The sequence below is a fragment of the Capra hircus genome, chromosome 4, assembly GCF_001704415.2.
Source record: "Capra hircus breed San Clemente chromosome 4, ASM170441v1, whole genome shotgun sequence".
Classification (NCBI taxonomy): domain Eukaryota; kingdom Metazoa; phylum Chordata; class Mammalia; order Artiodactyla; family Bovidae; genus Capra; species Capra hircus.
In genome coordinates this window covers 57355175-57377401 of record NC_030811.1, presented here as the reverse complement: position 1 = coordinate 57377401, position 22227 = coordinate 57355175, and the positions used below count along the sequence as shown (strand labels likewise).

The window sequence follows — 22227 nt, the reverse complement described above, 5'->3', positions numbered from 1 at the left end:
CCAACTCTTTGCGACCCCATGGACTGTAGCCCACCAGACTCCTGTGTCCATGGGATTTCCTAGGCAAGAATATTGGAGTGGGTTGCCATTTCCTCCTCCAGGGGATCTTCCCAGCCCAGGTATCGAACCCACATCTCCTGCATTGCAGGAGGATTCTTTACTGCTGAGCCAGGATGGAAGCTCTCGTTCAGTTAGGCAGGTCATAAAAATTCAAGCTCAGATGAATGTTCAATATACTTTATAAACTACTCTTTGCTTCTGTCTTAGGAAAGAATCTTCTTTCATTTTTAAAATGAACACAGGACTCATTCTCACTGAACACACACCATGAGGAATGCACTCTGCTATGACTCAGACAACACTAAGGAACAGCTCAAAGAACTCAAATGTCCACTGCCCTGGTAAGTACCAGCTCTCTAGGGAAGTAACTCTTGCCTCTGTCATTTATGTATAGTGGGAGCATGGGGATGACACAGTTTCACAAGTGACAGTGAAGCACTGCATTTTCTACATGAATCATAATGCTTTTCACACCAAAAAATGGGAGACACTCTGCTTCTAAAATGGGTAAGAGCAAGAGGTTGTGAAATCTCTCCAGATATCATCAAACATTAGCATGTCCTCAGCTGTCTGGAATGCTGTATATACTGTCCTGACCTGAAGCAAGGATAAGAAACCATGTGTAAGGCATTTGTTCCATTACCCAAGGAATCCATCTCAGTCAGATGGAGTGTCTTTCTGGTGGTCTGCTTCTGTCACCACATCCGAAAAACACGGGTAGAGAGATTTTCACAAATTTGGAGAATGTAACAAAGGGGGCTGGACGTAAAATACAATTTTCACAGTGTATATAATATTTACTTGAAGAGCTGGCAATTCATCCATCAGAGATGGGTAATATACACTAGAGATGTTTACACATTCTGGGGTGTGCTCCAAGGCAAACAGTAACCTAATGAGAGTAGGATATTTATCTAACAATAACTATTCTCTCAGGAGGTTCAGACAGGAAAGAATCTGCCAGCAATGCGGGAGATTCAGGTTCAATCCCCGGATTGGGAAGATCCTCTGGAGAAGGCAATGGCAACCTACTCCAATATTCTTGCCTGGAGAATCCCATGGACAGAGGAGCAGCCTGGTGGGCTACAGTCAATGAGGTCACAAAGAGTCAGACATGACTGAGTGACTCTCTCTCACACACACACACACACACACATTCTGTCAGGCAAGAAGGAGTTGGCCAGCTTTAAAGGGCAGAACTGTCGCAGTTTGGAAGGAAAGAGATTGCTGGTTCAGTGTACACCATTACAAGGTAGCATAGCCAGCATCAGAGCAGCCATACGGCTAAGCTCAGAGGTTAGCAAGATGAGCATCGGAAAACACACCTCCCTCCCTTACGGAGGACATGGCCTAACACAGAACAGGAAAATGCTCTGGTAATCATGCTACAATGGGGCCAGGCCTCACCTGGAGGTGTGTGCACGTGTGTGTTGTGTGTGCATGTGTCTGCACATGACGCAAGGAGGGAGGAACATCATATGGCAAGTAAGCCAGCCAGGGAGAGCCCTGTGCCTCAGGAATACAAATAAGAAAACGGTTTTTTATGCTTCTGCCTCGAGGCATGGAGTGATCAGGGAGTTGCTGTGGGTGATGATAACCAAATTTGAAAGGCCAAGCACTGACCAGGTGAAGAAGGATAAGACAGGGATTCCAAACAAGGGTGGAGACATGAGCAAAGAATGGGAGGCATAAGGAAGTAATGGGTTTAGGGAAAAAACTCGTAATCTAGGGACAGATGGCATGCGTATGTACCTATCAGTTCAGTTCGGTTCACTTCAGTTCAGTTCAGTCACTCAGTCGTGTCCGACTCTTTGCGACCCCCTGAATCGCAGCACACCAGGCCTCCCTGTCCATCACCATCTCCCGGAGTTCACTCAGACTCACATCCATCGAGTCCGTGATGCCATCCAGCCATCTCATCCTTGGTCATCCCCTTCTCCTCCTGCCCCCAATCCCTCCCAGCATCAGAGTCATTTCCAATGAGTCAACTCTTCGCATGAGGTGGCCAAAGTACTGGAGCTTCAGCTTCAGCATCATTCCTTCCAAAGAAATCCCAGGGCTGATCTCCTTCAGAATGGACTAGTTGGATCTCCTTGCAGTCCAAGGGACTCTCAAGAGTCTTCTCCAACACCACAATTCAAAAGCATCAATTCTTCAGCGCTCAGCCTTCTTCACAGTCCAACTCTCACATCCATACATGACCACAGGAAAAACCATAGCCTTGACTAGATGGACCTTAGTTGGCAAAGTAATGTCTCTGCTTTTGAATATACTATCTAGGTTGGTCATAACTTTTCTTCCAAGGAGTAAGTGTCTTTTAATTTCCTGGCTGCAGTCACCATCTGCAGTGATTTTGGAGCCCAAAAAATAAAGTCTGACACTGTTTCCACTGTTTCCCCATCTATTTCCCATGAAGTGATGGGATCGGATGCCATGATCTTCGTTTTCTGAATGTTGAGCTTTAAGCCAACTTTTTCGCTCTCCTCTTTCACTTTCATCAAGAGGCTTTTTAGTTCCTCTCCACTTTCTGCCATAAGGGTGATGTCATCTGCATATCTGAAGTTATTGATATTTCTCCTGGCAATCTTGATTCCAGCTTGTGTTTCTTCCAGTCCAGCGTTTCTCATGATGTACTCTGCATATAAGTTAAATAAGCAGGGTGACAATATACAGCCTTGACGTACTACTTTTCCTATTTGGAACCAGTCTGTTGTTCCATGTCCAGTTCTAACTGTTGCTTCCTGACCTGCATACAGATTTCTCAAGAGGCAGGTTAGGTGGTCTGGTATTCATATCTCTTTCAGAATTTTCCACAGTTTCTTGTGATCCACATAGTCAAAGGCTTTGGCATAGTCAATAAAGCAAAAATAGATCTTTTTCTGGAACTCTCTTGCTTTTTCCATGATCCAGCGGATGTTGGCAATTTGATCTCTGGTTCCTCTGCCGTTTCTAAAACCAGCTTGAACATCAGGGAGTTCACGGTTCACGTATTACTGAAGCCTGGCTTGGAGAATTTTGAGCATTACTTTACTAGCATGTGAGATGAGTGCAATTGTGCGGTAGTTTGAGCATGCTTTTGCCTTGTCTTTCTTTGGAATTGGAATGAAAACTGACCTCTTCCAGTCCTGTGGCCACTGCTGAATTTTCCAATTTGCTGGCATATTGAGTGCAACACTTCCACAGCATCATATTCAGAGATACAAAAATAGTAATGTCTGTGCTTGTGTGCATACATACATGTACCTGTGTATACACATATATATGTTGTAGCCAACTGCTGCAGCCCCACCCACCTCTTTGTGCCCACACACTTGACTGCACACGCCAGACGTCAGCTGCCTGCACCTGTATTCTTTCTCTTAGAGGGCACTTTGCCACCTGAGAGGCAGCTCAAAAGGGTACCCAATCAACTCCCCCACTGGAGCAGATGGGAGGTGGTGCAACCATAACTCATCTCTCTCACTGTCGGGCAGGAAATTCTGAGGCATGACTTCCTTTGGCTTCCCAAGTCTGCCGGCAGGGGTGAACTCTGGTCAGGCATGGTGATCCACACTTGGTCACATACCCTCAGCTAGTTGCCTCCCTCTTCTGATCTCATCTCTGCTCTCCTCGGCCAGTATCCTCCATCTCCCATGAGACTCCTACACCCCAACCTTCGCTGCAAGGTCTGTTTCTGGGGGGATCCAAGGTTAGACATGTAAATGTGGGTCTGTATTTATATTTATAGGCATGCTTCTATAGATGTGGATATGTACGTGTGGAGAGATACACCCATAGATACAGACATTTATGCATGTAAATATATATGCACACAAACACCACATATACACCCAAATGCATCGATGTGTTTCCATCTCTCTACTTATAGTACCATTGTTTTCCTTTTTACCAAAGCATAGTCGGTAATTATACACAATCTTCTTTTTAAACTGGAGGATCTGCAGCTTCCAGGGGCATACCCTTCCTGTAACCGCCTCAGTGGACCACCCAGCCTCGCACAGGTCCTGTCCAAAGCCCTTGTCCAATTTCACCCCCTCACTCCCCGCACTGTCCACAGCAAGGTGTCTGAGCCCATGGCCAGGCAGAACCTTCACACTGAGTCTCATGGTGCCAGGGCCAGGCTGCACATTTGCAATATTGCCTTCTAAAGCAAACATCTGTCCAGCTGCCAGTCTCAGGACAGGGCCATCTGCTGCCAAGACATTGCCTCTCTCTCTCTCTTTTCTTTTTTTAGCATACTACATTGAAAGATAGCAAAATAGAGCACATTAAAAACCAAATTACTTTCATAACAAGCTGCAAACAAGAAAGCTTATGACTCAAACTTTTGTATTCACAAAAAGAAAAACTGCTCTTTTGACTCTACCTATACCCAAGCAAACTCATAAATGTCCTGTCCCCAAGCAAGAGCTCCATATCTTCTTCTCCTTCCCTTATTAACTGACAAGCTGACACCAGGGACAGCCAACGCCATTAGCTGCCCCTTATGTGCCAAGGGTGGTAACATGGAGAACTAGAAAAAATATAGGATTAGGAATACAGAAACACAGGAGATTAGAATATATAGGGATACAGAAAATGATATAGAATATAGAACTGGAGGAACTCATGAGAAGGAAAGCCTGGGCAAGCAATTACTTCTTTGGATTTTTCTTTCTTCAACTGAAAATAAAAGCGGTACTTGCAGGGGCCTGAATTTGGCCCTCCGGTGTATTTCATTGATCATGCAGTGTCTTTACAAACACACAAAGTCTGAAGGCCTTGAGTGCATGAGTATATGACCCTTTACATAGAATCTCTAAACTCATTTCCATTCCCAACATCAGATAACTTCGTGTGACTGTCATTGGCGAAACTACGAGAGCCTCCCATCCTCCCTGCCATCTTCTAAATTTTTTCCCCAAGGAGGCTCAGTTGCCTAAACTTGGCCCACCTTTATGGAAACAATAATTCATTCAGGTGAAGATTTAAAGTTTTCTACTGAAGTTTGCCTTGTTTTTCCTCAATCTACCCAAAAGAATGAGATGAAAATAATTCTTTTAATTATCAGAAAACTTTACAGCTACCAGTGTGGAAGAAATAAAATTGTGAAATGGGCAGTATTTAGTGGCAAATAGAAATTATTACAAAAACAAAGAGCTATTTAGTCATAATTAGCAAGAAAGGAAAAACATGGAAGTTGAGTCTGAATATGCAAAATCATGTTCATCTTCATTAATTAGCTACTTTTGTGTTTTTATATATTCTTATCAGGTATTTCCTATACCTTATATTACATATTTATATTTACACATACATGGTATATCATGTACATATACCTTATATTACATATTTATTTTATATCTATATCTACATCTGTATCTATAGGTATAGATATAAATACTATCTATCTATAGGTATAAATACTATCTATCTATAGATATAAATACTATCTATCTATAGGTATAGATATAAATATCCTGTGTCTCCTTCCTTCTCTCTCCTTCCTGTCCTTCTTCCCCTTGCAAAAACTATAACCCTTGGTCATGCTTACTTTAATCTGGACTCTCTAAGTTGTATGTGTATGTGTGCTCTAGGAAGGAGGAAATATTTTGGAAAAGACATGGAGAAATGACAAATACCATGATTTATGATGACCCACATATGATTCTGCTTTGGTGAAGTTAGGATGCCGAAGTTCCCCATGTATTATTTTTTTTAATATTTTGAAATGACTACTGTGTGTTCTTTACTGCAAAAGATTAAAAGCTTAAAAAATATATGGTTGTACTAACTCCCTACTGTAAATAACTTGGAGCGGCTGGTTAAGACTAGAGTCCCCATCATCATCAATACCACCATCATCACCAATGATTTTCCTCCAAATTTAAAATACATTAATAAAAAATATCCCTTTAAAACTATAACATATGCCAAGTTCCTTTTTCATTCCTAAGCACTATGAAGATATTCTTAGTCTGTGAATTACAAATCAACAGTGCTTAGAAAGGCAAGTCTCGGGCTTTGTCTCACTAATCCCTTCTCTGCCCTGAATCCACGTTTTAGGGGTCATTTCCTCCTGTCCATTCTCCTCAGTATAATTGATCAATCCTCAAATCAGCTTCTTTCCAAAGCAAGCTACATTTATCTCCATCTGCTTCCCATTTGACCGCACTAAAGAACTCAACAGCTGCCTAAACAAGAAGTTTCTCTGGCCCAAAGATTGGAGAATCCATGCCTGCCCAAAGAAGGCAGGTGAAGGGAAATCAACCCCTCTCCCTCACTCTTTAGACCAGTGGTTCTCAATCAGGAGTGGTCATGTTCTCCAGGACACATGTGGCAGTGTTGCTGGTCACAACTGAGAGGGTGAGTGCTCCTAAAATCCAATGCATAGAGACCAAGGATCCTGCTAAACATCCTACAAGGCACAGGACAGCTGCTACCTGTGAACTACCCAGCCCAGAATATTAACACTGCCAAGGCTGAGATACCCACCTTAGAGTGCTGAGCTTTTTCCTTGGTTCCACATCAGGAGGGAGAGAAAAGACTATAAAGAGACTTAGGGCTGGAGTTGGTGAGCTGAAGGCACAGTTAACCAAAAGGAATACCCTGGGAACATCCAAGGCAGTACTTACAACACAGGAACACTTGATACACTTGTCTCCTTCTGGCTGAAATTCCTCCCCTTCTCGGTACTGCACCCCCTCAAACACACAGCCTGGAAAGCAATGCAGAGTTTCGAATCAGGGCCACAGTCTTGACTCAGCTTGACATTATATCCTTCTAGCCACTGAGCAACCATCCCCACCTCCACCCCCAACTTGTACAGCATAGTCTTCAATCAGAGGACAAGAGTGCTTCAAAGTGAAAAAAAAAAAAAGAAAAACCTGTAGAGTACAAAAGATCGACATGGACCCAGAAACCCAAAGATGCTAGAAAGCAAACAAAATGTTGGAAGTCAGGTTGGCCTGAGCAGCAGCAGTACAGGGTTCTGAGCCATGAAGAGTCTGAGGAACTCACCAGCACCACCCCAATAACAGCCAGGGAACCAAACTCCAGAGGAGCTAGAAGAGGCAAAGAGAAGGTCAAGCCAGAGAGGTCAAGGATGAGCTTAGGAGCAAATGACATGGAGAGCTGCCACCTGGAGAGTAGCCAGAAGTGGCCAGCTCCTGCCAGACCCTTCGCACTCCTGACCTCACTCTATCTTCAGCGAGCCCACAGAGCATGGACTCTGATCACTGCCCCTGCAGGTGAGAAACATGCGGCCCAGAGAGAGGAAGGAACTCATCCAGCTGGCAGCACTGGGTGCTAACTCAGCTCCAACCCACTGGCCATACCACACAAAGGGCCAGACACCAAGACGAGAAAGGACAAAGGCAAGACAGGAGGCACCACACAGGTTTTCAGTCCCACCCTGTGTGTTGTTGAAGGAGCCAGGATGTCCACAACAAGTTTGGCTAAAAATAGGCCCAAGAGCCAGGAGGTGCCTCCTATCAGAAAGATGCCAAGGTCACTGCTCTTTTCTTAAGCAATGTCACAGATGGCCAGAAGAACAGGCTGGCCAATGACCCTGCGCCACATGGGCCATGCACAGGAGGACCGTCAGCTACAGCCAAGCCTCCTTCCTCAGGACTGCCCTCCCCAGCTGCCTTGCCAGAATAGCTGAGGTCACTTTCCACAGATAGACAGTGTGGAAAGCAGCACTTCCAATGGGGAAACTCAGCAAAGAGGGCTCTTGTGAAAAACCGACTCATGCCCCTGAGAACAGGTATTCAAGGCCTGTCCACTAAGGCCATCAACATGCATGCTCAGTCATGTATGACTTTTTGTGGCCCCATGGACTGTATGTAGCCCACTAGTCTTCTCTGTCCATTGAATTTTTCAGGCAAGAATACTGGGGTAGGTTGCTATTTCCTCCTCAAGGGGATCTTCTAGACCCAGGGATTGAACCCTCATCTCCTGCATTGACAGGTGCATTCTTTACCACTGTGCACCCTGGGAAACCCAAAGTTGTCAAGAGAACCCACCAACTCTCAAAGCAGCTGGTTCCTGACAAAAGGAACATCTGAACATATGAGCATTGCCCATAACCACCTGATCAAGCCACCGGACCTGTTCATTTTAAAGCTAGATGTGAAGCCTTTTGTTCAACTGAAACACATGGAGACAAATGTTACTGAAGCTGAATAGCTGGGTGAATTGTGGCTTTAAAATCTTTCTGATGCCCATAACCAGAGCCAGGGGAGGAGCCAGAGAAACCCTCCTGCTGTTCCCTTATAACAAATTTTTAAATGAAAACTCTTGCAAACTGTTCCTTTTACAGCCCATCCTCCTTAAGCAAAGAGTCAGACGAGAAAAGAAGGAGCAGATAACTAAGAATGTCCTGCAATCTGTTTCAGGAAGAAACTGACCACAAGCCGTATGTGTTTGTCATTATGTGGAATACCATTCCATGATCAATGACAGATGCCAGTCCTTCTGAATTACAAGGAGAATACCCCAAGGCCTCAATGCACTGTCCCTCTCTAGACTTGGCTCAGGCCTCCTTCCCAAGACACAGGATAATGCAGTCTGGATGCGGCCAGATCTGAGTCTTCTGATTTTCATGCCAAAGGTTGGTCTTTGAAATTAAGGGGAAAGAATAAAGTTGATTCTTGACCCCATAACCAAGGGCAGAGTGCCTACCCAGATGTCAGGGGGCTAGTGTGCAGCACTGGCAACCTAATGTTTTACCTTTTTAGTTTATATTGGGGTATAGCCGATTAATAATGCTGTAATAGTTTCAGGTGCCTAGAGAAGCAACTCAGCCATATATACACACAGATCCATTCCCCTCTAAACTCCCTCCCATCAGGGCTGACTGGCAAGCTAACTTTTAAATACTGCTTCCCAGGGCATCTAGACCCAAGCTGAACAATGATCACAGTGTGGGGTAGGGGCAGGTAGTACAGTATAGAGGCCAGAGAAGAAAAGAGGCCAGGGACCCCACCCCCACCTTTGGACTTATCCTCATTGAGTCAAATTTCTGCCTGTGTGAACGAAAAACACTGCTTCATCCCTTACTGAAATGGTGGTGAAGGCTTAACATTACAATATGTGCAATTACAGAGCTCAGCCTTTCCTTCCTGGGAACTCAACTAAAAAACAAAATGAGAGAAGCAATTGCTCAAATATGATAACTTCAGCTGCTGAAATAAATTCACTCTGTTGTTTCTATACACATACTTTCAAAGGCAGTCTAAAAATATGACTATCTCCTAAGTGAAAAGGAATGTTATATATGCCGAGTTGATTCTGCACCAATAAAGCGACAGTCTACTCAACCCAGCTGAATTCATATTTAACAGCTTTGATATCTTTTAAATTTCTATGGCATATAAAATTTGCTCTGTTCTCAATCTCAAGCTTGGCTGTGCACAGAAATTATCCAGGAGGCCTGAGTTCCACCCTCCAAGATTCTGATGGAATTGGTCTGGGATGCAGCCTGGGCATCAAGATTTATTTTTTAAAACTTCCCAGGTGATTTTCATGTGCAGCCTAAAGAATGACTGAGCTAACTTAATAAAGATCCTTTAGGCATTTTAGAATATGGTTACATGATGCAAAGCATTCAGTGCATTCAGAGGGGAAGGGTACTCAAGCAAACTCTGTTTGATAGATACAAAATAACTGAGTTATGGAAAGAATTATTTTACTTTCAACTGGTTTCAGGCCTTCACTTAAGTTTATCGAATAATACAAGTTTAACAGAAATTGCAGCGTGAAAAGGAAGCTTGGCTCAATAAAGACTGTCCAGGGAACCCAGGAAGGTTAGGAGCAGTGGAGAGAGACTGTCCTCACTGTCATTCAAAGATGAGGGAAGGTTGGACCCTAGAAGGGACTCAGGTCTGGGAGCATGGCAGACTGTGTGGAGGAAAACGGCAGGAGGAGAAGGGACCAGGGGCTCATCTTCACAGAGCATCCGACGACGGTGCCTTTGCCATTTCCTGGGAAGGCTCACAGAACAGAAGGCCCTTTGGAGATTAACTTCAAAAGCAAAGAGAAGTAGTTGTGAATATCGCCTCCAGTGAGGAAAAGCACTCAGAGTAAAACCCAAAATGTAGAACATCTGTTGAAGAGTATGGGCCAGGGGCTTAAGGGATCAGAAAAAAATCTCTCACCTCAAAATCCCCGGGCTCGTACCTAAGGGCAAGAAAAGAGGCAGGAGGCCTTTGTAATCCTGTTCAGAGAAGTAAGAGGAAACACTCCAGCCACTGAAAAGGAAAGATCGCTTTGCTGTCAGCTAGGCCCTGGGGCCCTCTAAAAAGACAGTGGTTCCCAGTCGCTGCACCACACAGAAAACTGAGACCAGCAAAGCCTTAAGCTAAATCCACTTAGGGACCCAGCTCTCTGTGTTCAGAAAACATCTGGTCGCCTCATCACCAAGGCGAGCCGGCGAGCCCCAGCCAAGGTATTGCAATATGAAGCAGTAAAAAGACATTTCTGGAAGCAAGGGAAAGCCACAACCTTGCCTTCCAAAATAAGCGTTACCTGTGGCCCTGTGGAGTGGAAAGCAGGCCTCCGGAGCCTGGAGCATCCTTGCCAAGACCTACAGCACATTGCAGTCATCCCGGGCCCGCCAGAGTCCAACCGGACATTTCTATGCAAAGAAGTTTGCTCTCCTCACCCATTAGGTACACAGACGTAAAGGGAGAAAACTTCCAGTCAGGAGTGGGAAAATCATGCATGCTTGAGAGAACCCCGAAGGATTTCAACAGTGCTGTAATGTACCAGAAAGCCACACTGCCTTCCCCTTCCTGAGAGGTTACCTGGACACGTGGGGCAGCATGTTCCCAGATGCTTGGAGGGGTTTTTACAATGAACGACACATCGCACCTCAGACTCTGTGACAACGCCTTCCTGAAAAACAGAATGCCACAATCAACGTCAGCCCCAGTATTCCCACGGAGATTTACTCACTTCTGGAAAGTAGCCAAAGTAGTAGGAGAAGAATCAAAACACGAAAAGTGCAAAGGGGGGATAGGCGTCAGGTCCTTAGGTCCGTGGCACAAACGAGGTCTGATGGCTCCAGTTTGTCCATTGCAAACAAGCGCAAACCTGTTCTCTTCCCTGTTCTGGCTCTTTCTCTTTGACTCTGATTTCTTCCTTTCTTTTTTCTAAATCTAATATTTAAGATTTCCTTGCTGTCTGTCAGTAGCTGACAGAGTCTAGCTATTCATTCACAACTGTTTTAGGTTTTCAACATGTATTATATGATCTATAATTGTTGTTACACTTTAAGCCATTAATTATAAGCCACAGAGGGCAAACATACTATCCCAGACTGGCATCTGGAGACCCAAATCCTCACCACCCTTCCAGGAATAACTAGACACCAGCTCTGCAATCGTAGACATTTCTCTGGGCTTCCCAGAGAGCCTGGCTCTCACTCAGCAAATGAAGAGATCAGATAAAACTATTTTAAAGATCATACTCAGTTCAGTTCAGTTCAGTTGCTCAGTCATATCCGACTCTTTGCGACCCCATGAATCGCAGCATGCCGGGCCTCCCTGTCCATCACCAACTCCCGGAGTTCACTCAGACTCACGTCCATCGAGTCCGTGATGCCATCCAGCCATCTCATCCTCTGTCGTCCCCTTCTCTTCCTGCCCCCAACCCCTCCCAGCATCAGGGTCTTTTCCAATGAGTCAACTCTTCGCATGAGGTGGCCAAAGTACTGGAGCTTCAGCTTCAGCATCATTCCTTCCAAAGAAATCCCAGGGTTGATCTCCTTCAGAATGGACTAGTTGGATCTCCTTGCAGTCCAAGGGACTCTCAAGAGTCTTCTCCAACACCACACTTCAAAAGCATCAATTCTTCAGCCCTCAGCCCATAGTCCAACTCTCACATCCATACATGACCAATGGAAACTATATTATGTTAAAATAGAGACTTTCAGTCTTAATAACAAAATCAAGGGGCTCATTTGCAACTGATCTTTTGACTCTAGTACTTTAATGTTGATTGAAACATTTTTTTAAATTCAATTTTCAGAGTTGGCCTTTGAAAGTTTTTCTCTATATTCTCTACCCCCTTTACAAAATGGTTTTGTGTGTTTATTAATTTTCTTTCAAGGGGAGTGGTAACAAAAGGTAAAACACTATGTAACAATCTGACAACTAGACAATTTTCTTCATCAAGCCTGCTACTATATCATCTCAATCCAACAAAGAAAGTTACATCCTAAATGTCTTCACATCTGTCAGACCTGAGGGTTCCACTACCAAGAAATTTATTGTGGTCTATATCACATCTGGGAAGGAAAAAATGTCAAAATTCCAGCAATATGCAACATCAAAAAAGGAACTGGCCTTTAGTTATATAACTGAAGCAATGCAAAAAGTCCAGGATCAAATTCCCTTTAGTATCTGCAATGCAGATGCAGGATTCAGGTTACTCCCCAGCATGAATTTCCTGTCTCTGATCTTCAGATTTTCCTCTTCCAGTTAGACACTAAAAGTGGAAAATAAAGGTAAATTTTCCACCATCAAACTCCTTCAGTAAGAAGACATAAGAAATAAGCTAGAATTCAACTCAAGTGGAAATAAACCGGATCATTAGACTAGCTGTTACTGGTCTGGTACCAAGTTGTACTCAGTATACGCAGGCTCTACCAGAAGTGTTTTAAATGACAGTGTTGCTCATTCTCACAACCACTCTATGAGGAAGTACTATCCTCATTTTATGGGCATGAACGTGAAGTCTGGAGAGGCTAAGTAATAAGTTATGTGAATGGCAACAGCCATATTTTACTCACTACACTGCACTCTCTCTTCTGCTACTAATTCTGTGTCCTGAGAAGAAAGATCTTGGAGAGAGAGGTTGCAATTGTGTCCTTCGGCAGAGGAGCATCTTACATGAAGACTTCCCTGATGGTACCAGTAAACAGTCATTTCCTGCATTCATAGATGAGGTCACCTTCCCTAAAGAAGGAAGAAAGTAAGCAGGAGTGGGAAGGTACTAACTAAGAGAAGGAGAAGCTTTTTGTAACTAATTTAACAGAGGTTTGCCTTTATGGTGATTGAGTAAAATGATATTTTCCCTGGTGGCTCAGCAGTAAAGAATCTGCCTACAATGTAGAAGAACAGGGTTCAATCCCTGGGTCGGGAAGATCCCCTGGAGGAGGGCATGGCAATGCATTCTAGTACTCTTGCCAGAGAATCTCATGGACAGAGAAGCCTGGCAGGCTGCAGTCCTTAGGGTCTCAGAGTTAGACACGACTGAAGTGACTAAGCAGCAGCAACAGGTCTTAGGCAAAGTATTATAAAAGGAGAAAAATTAAAAGGCAAAGTTCATCCTTGGTGGTGAACATCTCCTCTCTGTGCTTCATCCTAAAGTTCAGCACTTCCTGACTCCTGGGTCTGTTGGTCTTTAAGATTTCTTTCAACAATAATTTGATATTCCTATATATTATCTCTGGGCCCTGGTGAGTGACTAGTGACCAAAGCTGATACGCAATAGGATTTTCAGTGTTCACAAATGATGATGGCTTGATATGTTATTCATTCAACAGAATATTCCCTCCCAGATAATACTGGTTTTCATCTAATTCAAACAAAGGCAGCAAAATTCACCACTGGTTCATGCAACTTGAGGATCTTCAAGACCTCTGACTATTGTATACAAATATTATAGTCCAATCCAAAAGGCAAGCGGCTGCTACTTTCAGAGTATCCCTGTCAAAAATTGGAAATTGCATCAGTCAAGAAGCAGGGTGGTGATGGGGTGGGGCAAATTTTAGAATGAGTGTGGGCTTTGATGTTGTTAAAAGTCATTGTCATCATCATTTGGTTCCATGAAGCTGACTGAATGTATAACCCAGAGAAAAAATTCAACAAATACTCACTGAATCAATTAATCTATTGTTCATATCTGTTCTACCTACTGCTTATTTTCATAAATAATTTAGATTACTACATAAATTAATTGAATATTTAACTGAATAAGTAACTGAAGATCTTATGAGTGAACATGCCTGCTGTGGGCTTATAATAAGAACATGATTCCATAAGATTCAGATTTCAATAAGCTAAATGTCAATATATTTGAGATAAGATCAGAGAGAAATATGCATTATTATACTAACTGCTTTCTCCTTTAAATGCAACAGAATACCCTGGACAGTGAAATAAACCTGGAGTAAAATGATTAAATAGCATCTTCTCTACAGAGAAAAAATTTTAAATTATGTCAAAATTAGATGAGCATTTTTTTTAACAGAGTATTTCTTTTAAAGAAAATAAGTTAGAAAATTTTGATTCTTCATTTCCCCTTTAGTTTATCTTGCCTGTGTTTAAGACGTGTAATGATTAGAGTCACGTGGAAACAGTGCACTTTTCAGAGTTCAGCGAGCACCAGGCACAGTGGGCTCCTTAGGAGCTGAACTGGCGGTTCTTAAATCGGTTGGGTCGAAATCATGGAGATCACAATGTCCTAATTGCTTTGGTTAATACAGTTTACAGACTGGCTTCAGTTCAAAATGTTTCTAAATAAAAAAAGAAAAAGGAAAACATATATCCTCTAACAATACCTCTTTCTGCTAGCAAGAATTTGTGTTTTGCAAAGCTGACTCAACAGGAAGACATGAATTTTCCCCAAGGACATATGCATCTTCTCGGAGCTTTTCCAGGCACAATTTAGCAACGGTGAACAATTCTGCTGTGTGCTTCTGGAACTAAGACCCATGCAATAACTATCCTGTACCTGTCTTGTTATGGTGAATGTCACAATAAATATAGACAAGGATAGAGTTGGTTTTTCATTCGTTTCTCATTTTTTGCTTGTTTCTTTGGAGTTTTATTCTGTGTTTGTTCTGTGTTCTGGAAAGGGTTTCTGAAAAGGACTTTATGGATTTCTTGTCACTGGAAAGTAAAATAAATGGACTTTACCTGGCACTGGCGCAGGACACAGGGTTCAGCAGGATTCTGCCATTTGAAGGAGCTGTTATAGGTACTTCCATCATAGGTACAACCTAGAAGAAACACAGAGGCAGGAAGAAAGGCCAAGAATGAATGTGAGTTTCATTTATCTTTGAAGCAAAAGAAGTTATGTCTTCTAAGCCAGAACTAGTGATCGTAGGAAACACCATGCTCCTTGGCGATTTTCCTCTAAACACAACTAAGCCTTCTAAGTATCCACTTGGCTTTTACTTACATTAATTCTTTGACTACCAAAAAGATTAACCTCACAGATTATATTTTCAAATGGAAAACCATGGATTGATGAACTCTTTAAGCCAAAATACATAACCTCGTGACTTTATTTATACCTAGTAAATATGAAGAGGACCAGGACTCAAAACATCACCGTGAAAGGAGATTTTACACAAGACTAAATGAACTTAAGATTCCTGAAGGTCAAGAGGGAAATGTAAAACATGGCAAGAAGCAAAAGCAAGAAAATTAAAATATAAAAAATGGTCGCAAAATCCTATACCCATCTGACTCCTGACAAGCTACTGTCTTCAACAGATGAAACCTTCCAAGACTTGCCTCCAGCTTTAAGAGCTATGATTTCATTTTTCACTTTGATTTTACTTTTAAGTGGTGAACTAGATTAAGGAAATCTGAAACTAGATGATGTATAGATTATCCCACGCCAATTCACTAGCCAAAACAGAAGTCATGCTCATTCACTTGCAAAAACAGAAGTCAAAGGCCAGAGAGTCTCAAAAAAGGAAACAAGTTTAAGCCTCTGTAGAAAGAGCCAAATAAATAATGGTGCAAGGATCACAACCTAGATCTTAATTTAGTTTGTCCAAATAACGCCTTCTACCTTGTGAGTTAGGTTTCAAGGGAAGATGAACCCAGCTATGTCTCTAGTATGTGCCCATTGGATTATCAGGAGTACACCAGGCAAATGGGATTCACCAAGCACAGCCCTACTGCTTAGCCCAAAAAGTACAGCAGTAGGAACACACAGATGGGATAATGCAAATATAAAAGGGTCTGCCTCTGTTCAAGTGACTGGCTTCGGTCAACCCATTCCACCTCAATTCACGATTTTTCTTATCCAAGATACAAAGAGAAGATTCACCTCCTTCCCTGAATTCTTTTGGATACTGCAGTGGTAATTAAAAAAGAAAAAAGAAACCTCAATACAAACAGAATAATAAAGACTTAAGAAAACTTCAATAGACATTTTCATAAACTCAGAACCATGATTCAAATTCCCAGAGAATTATGAATGATTGAAAAGGGCTCAGTAACACTCTTCTCTCTAGTTCCTACAAATCAAATTACCAAAGTACACAGCTGATTGGAAACATATTAGGGAAATGCTTTCACTATATATTTTTTAATTTCCTTTGCATGAAGTGTTACAGCGATAAAATGTTCAACCACAGGGACGCCTAGCACACTGCAAATACTTAACACCAAACCCAGAATGAATACAGTAAATTTTCAACAATGAAAACCAATATAAAACCATTTGGGCTAGCATAAATCTTACGGAACAAACACACTTAACAATAGACGTGCCATGTGCATGTCTGATTCACTACCACAGACTCACTCGGATAATAAATAACTTGTTCCGAGAGGTGGAGGTGGGGAAATCAGAGGACCAAATCCAATTCAAGTTAAGTCCAAGTAAATATGAAACGCCTGCCAAGTCTGCCAGTAGAGTTTCCAAATATGTTATACATTTTCATCCTCTGGATTAAAAAAAAAAAAAAACTAAAAGAAAGAGTGATTTTATGATTCTAATAGGGCAGGCAAAGAGATTGCCTTTTTTACTTCGCAGGAGGAAGTGCACTGCAAGCCCATATACTCCAGGCAGGAACTGCAGGCCAAGAGACTGTTCCCGAACAATGCCAGGCCATATGCAAATGACTTCCAGGAGTAGGGCAGAAGTCTCTAGATTATTCCACCCAGTATGGAATAAAAGGTATTGGCAGAGTGGTCCACAGTGCAGGGAACCCAGCCATGTTTCCTGCCTCAAATAAGTCAAAATGAAGTCTGGCTCCTACACCAGTTTAACATATAAAGACCAAGATCAAATTATGACCAGCTTAACACCTGAATCCATATAATAGATGTTCCCAAATGTTGGATGAGTCAGAATGATTGAATAGACTCAAAACTATCAGTATTAATCTCTTTCAAAAGTAAAAGCTATATCTTTTCATTCTTCACCTACCCTCAACAGCATTGGCTGGTTTTGGCAACTCCAGTAGACCAAGCATCCTAGGTCGATTTCAGATGTAAGGGATTCTTGGGAATCGGATAATTTTTAAAAGGCTATTTTCACTGTTCTTTGGGTTCATGTTCTGAGATAAACATGCCATCTTAATGCAAAACGCTAACATGAGCTATGTGAAGAGTCACAAATACATACAATCAAAAAGATCCTCAGACTTACTCCAGAATTACTTCCTATTCTCTGTAAGGCAAACTTCTTTACAATAAAATCTCTTTTGCCACCAACTTTATACTGCTAGCAGGGAAGACTGGCAACATCTTGCCCCTTGAAATCCCAGAGGAGGAATATATTAAATATCTATTATCGGCCAGAGTAGAAAGAAAGACAAAAAAAAAAAAAAAGTCCATTGTACATTAAGGCAGTGTTTCTCAAACCACTTCTAGGGAAAAGTTTGTTTTGTTTTTGTTTTTCTAATTCAGTGTGGGCCGATACATTCATAAAATATAATAAAAATAGATTACTATAAAAATTAAATTTAAAAGACTATGGCAAAATGTAATTATTATTATATGTAATGGGTATAAAATTACTTAGAATCATGAGAAACATTTCTAGTGGCTTACTCTCTAATTCTGTACTTTTCTCATTGTAGATCAGCATGGTCATCTCTGGACCAATAGAGACTTACAGAGCACATTTTGAGTTGCTCTGCATTGAGGGATGTGTCATGGGATGGGGGAACAGCCCAAAGAAACAATCAAAAGATTTCAATCTTAGACATTTAGAACTAGAAGTCAAATAGCAGATAATAAACTTTCTCTCTTTCATTTACATAAAAGAAAATCTGCACAAACAAGATTAAAGTGGTTTACTCAAAATTAGAAGGCATTAGGTGTAAAACTAACACTAAAACCTGGTCCTGCGTGAAATCCACCTTTTCACATCCAGGTCTAAACTCACAGTATTATTTGGGCACTTTCTAATTCATAAGCCCTTTTGTATTGAGGACTTAATGGCCCAGGAAAAAAATCAACTCGGTCCTTTTAAATTAAATGATAGAATATCCAGGAACTTGATGAAAGAGTGGACAAGCTGGGCAACAGACAAATAGTTAGGCAACCAGTAAAGTCTCTTTTCCTCTTCAAATATTTTAAAATAAATGTTCGAGAAGGAGATTTATAAACATTCATTAGTTTTCTTCTGGAGATAAAAAGCCTTCCAGATTCCAAGAGCATCATGAAAACCACCTATACAGTAGCAGGAAGAATGATTATTTTCTGATAAAGTCACTGTACTATTTTTAAACCTGCAGCTCTCAATCTAGCATGATTTTGCCTTCCCCTTCCAATATCCAACCAGAGGACTTTTCATAATGTTAGGAGATATTTTTAGATGTCACAGGCTGGGGATAAAGGGGCTTAAATGGTTCTACCTCACAGGAGTCAGAGATGCTGCAAACACTCCACAATGCACAACAAAGAACCAACCAGCTCACAACGTTAACTATGCCAACGTTCAGAATCCCTGATCTAAACCATCACACGAAGCCCAAAATGGTTTTTCTTCCCAAAACTAAAATAGTACAAAAAAGCTATATGGTACTTGTGCATTTATTTCAGCTTTTTTATATTAAATATTTTCAGGGTGAGGAAGAATTTCAGAGCATTTTTTTAAACACATACACACTACTATAGAGAAGCTTGGCCCAGTCAACTAGGAAAACAGCATGGCAACGGAAACAGTTCAGTTTCAGCTTCAGTTCAGTCACTCAGTCGTGTCCATGGACTGCAGCACACCAGGCCTCCCTGTCCATCCCCAACTCCCAGAGCCTACTCAAACTCATGTCGATTGAGTCAGTGATTCCATCCAGCCATCTCATCCTCTGTCATCCCCTTCTCCTCCTGCCTTCAAACTTTCCCGGCATCAGGATCTTTTCAAATGTGTCAGTTCTTCGTATCAGGTGGCCAAAGTATTGGAGTTTCAGCTTCAGCATCAGTCCTTCCAATGAATATTCAGGACTGATTTTCTTTAGGATGAACTGGTTGGATCTCCTTGCTGTCCAAGGGATTCTCAAGAGTCTTCTCCAATACCACAGTTCAAAAGCATCAATTCTTCAGCGCTCAACTTTCTTTATAGTCCAACACACATCCATACATGACTACGGGAAAAACCATAGCTTTGACTAGATGGACCTTTGTTGGCAAAGCGATGTCTTGCTTTTTAATATGCTGTTAGGCTGAAGGACATAAATAAATTGAATCCACAATTAAGTAATAAAACTCATCTTTCTTATCAGTTGTGACCTTTTTTGGAAGCCACATTATCCCAAGGGAGAGAGAATGCCACACATTTTCATCATTCTGTTATTAAAATAGCTGTTAAAAATCATCAGGACCATAAACAAATAAAGCACTGGCCACCTAATGAATCATAGCTCCACCCAGTCTCATCCTTCTAATTTTAATCCTCTCTTTTTTCACATTAACATTAGCCTACGGATCTTATCATTACCAATAACTTAACCCCAGCACCCAAAGGCCTCACTACATGGCCCCAACCTACCTTTCCAGTCTTCTGCCCTCATTCCTGGAACTAAGTCTCTGGGGTTACCTGATCATAATGAACTTGAATGCTTCTTTAAATAGGTTCAAGTTCTTCAACCAAGGCTATCTGGCTCCTGCCTTCATCATCCCACTGAAACGTCCCTCTTTTCAGCTGCAGCTGCCTACATGTGCCCAATCCAAGGGGACACTCAGCCCTTATCTTAGAAGACTTCTCCGTAGCAAGTCGACCACATTTTCCTTTGTCCATCACTCCCCAGTTCAGTTCAGTTCAGTTCAGTCGCTCAGTCGTGTCCGACTCTTTGCGACCCCATGAATCGCAGCACGCCAAGCTTCCCTGTCCATCACCAACTCCCGGAGTTCACTCAGATTCACGTCCATCGAGTCAGTGATGCCATCCAGCCATCTCATCCTCTGTCGTCCCCTTCTCATCCTGCCCCCAATCCCTCCATCACTCCCCATCACCCCACTTTTCCAGATGCTCTCATACAATTGCCTTTCCATTCCCTCTACTCTTGCCTCAACTTAAGCTGCTGGGTGTTCCTCATCTGGACTATTACAACAGGCTCACTGACTGCTTATGGCTGGGATGGGATCCTTTTCCAGGCACCCTCCTACACAACTACCAGTGTGTGCTCTTTCAAATCCAGGTCTTATTATCTCATTCACACACTTGAACTCTTTATCAGTGACTGATGGTTTAGCCTAGCTGAAGTACACACTGGTACTTATCTCCAATCTCTGTTCTCTAGACCAACTGGATCAGAGTCTCTGGAAGTAGGAAGCAGAAGAGGAATCTAACGTGTGGCCAGGATTGAAAATCACTGACTCTTACTATAAAATTCAAACTTAGCATATGCAACTCTCAGATCTGGCCTTGACTCACTTCTTTGTTCTCTTATCTGCTACTCCGAAACTCCCCACACTTCTCCCAGAAATCACCAAATAATGTTACCCTGTGATTTTGCAAATGCTGGCCCCTTCTTAAAAAACCCAGACCTCTTCCATTTCCCTCCATTTCCATTATCCTCACAAGGACACAAAAGTCACCCAGGCTCTCCTTCCTTGTGTAGCTAACTTCTCTTTCCAGACTTAACTCAAGGTCACAGCCTCTGAGAGGCCTTCCTAGAAACTTCCCCGCTCAGGGTAAGTTCCAGTGCTCCTTCTCCAGGAAGACTTGGCCTTTCAAACATCTATTTCAAGATACAGCACTGCATTTAGCAGGTACTTAATCATGTCTCATTTCACCAATAATACATAGTAAACATCAATATACAAACTATTCCTGCAAACCGCCAGGAAAAAGAAATGGAGACAGGATGACATTCCTTGGATGTCCTGTTTTCTCCTTTGGCAGGTAGTCCACTTCAAGTCACTATTCCACCTCCAGAAACAACAAAGTTTTCCTGGAGCAACTCAGATGCCAAAGTCTGTCTCTTCTAATACCAACCCCCGTCCCCATTCTCCCATGGCTCAGGTCAGCTAGAGCCGAATGCAGTGGAGAAAAGTCCTTGAGCAGCCCAGTACTTACACACCCTTAGAAATAAGAAGCATATCAACACATCCTCAGCTCCCTTCTCCCATACTGGCACACCTCACTTTCAGGATCCCCTTTCTTTCCAAAACCCACTTTGGTCCTCCAAGTTACTGGTTTATTTTTTTTCTTTTTTCTTTTTTTTTTTTTTTTTGGAGGTAGGGAGCAGGATGCAAACTGCCGTATTTATTTAAAAGAAACCAACTGTGGGGTCTTTGAAATCAGTTCATGCCCACCTGGTACAGGGAAGCGGAGCAGGTCGGTCTGCCATTCTTTGCTGTTTCCAGGTCACCTGATCTGGTAGCCCCCGCTCCCTGGTCTTGGTCAATAATCCCCAAATTACTTCAGCCCAATACAATTTATTTAATGAACCATTTTTCGGACACTGCTCTCCAGGAACATATGGAAGTATAATCAAAAGGGATAAACATAAAACCTGACTAGCCATTCTAGGGCTTAAATCTTGTCCTCAGGAGTTCATTTAAAACAGCCTTTTATTACTCTTCAAGGCTGTACCTACAATGAATCCTGCAGGCAATTTTGCTTATTTTTAGCTAATGGGAATTTTATAGTCAAACCATTTCCTCAATCCCAAGAGAAAGACTCAGACCCGTGAAGTGAGTTCTTGAAGAGTGGTGCGTGCCCCCTGTCAGAATAGTATTTTCCATAGCTTTTTTGTTTTGTTTTCCAGTTATGAGTTAAAAACATGATTGAAATAAAATAATTAACAATAGAGAAAGAAATGGTGGAAGGCTATGTAACTTAATTTTTGATGATTTCTGAATAAAAACCTAAATACACGGAAATATCAGGTGCATACAGATGACTTGTAAACTCAACTCACTTCACCAGTATAAAGGAAAGCAAAATCTCCATGTGATCTGCTTGGATTTCTAATCCATGTGCTTG

The 22227-nt window shown here is 42.1% G+C and overlaps 1 protein-coding gene across 2 annotated transcripts in view; it reads right to left on the bottom strand.

Moving 5' to 3' along the window:
* The window catches only part of BMPER (BMP binding endothelial regulator), a 256680-nt gene that overhangs the window by 179498 nt on the left and 54955 nt on the right, over positions 1-22227 (bottom strand). For both annotated transcript variants that reach the window (XM_005679197.2, XM_013963327.2), the window contains exons 4-6: positions 14967-15049; positions 10848-10938; positions 6675-6757 (exon numbers count right to left, since the gene is read on the bottom strand). In XM_005679197.2, the coding sequence (XP_005679254.1) occupies positions 6675-6757; positions 10848-10938; positions 14967-15049 (257 nt within the window). The remainder of the gene's footprint in view (positions 1-6674; positions 6758-10847; positions 10939-14966; positions 15050-22227) is intronic.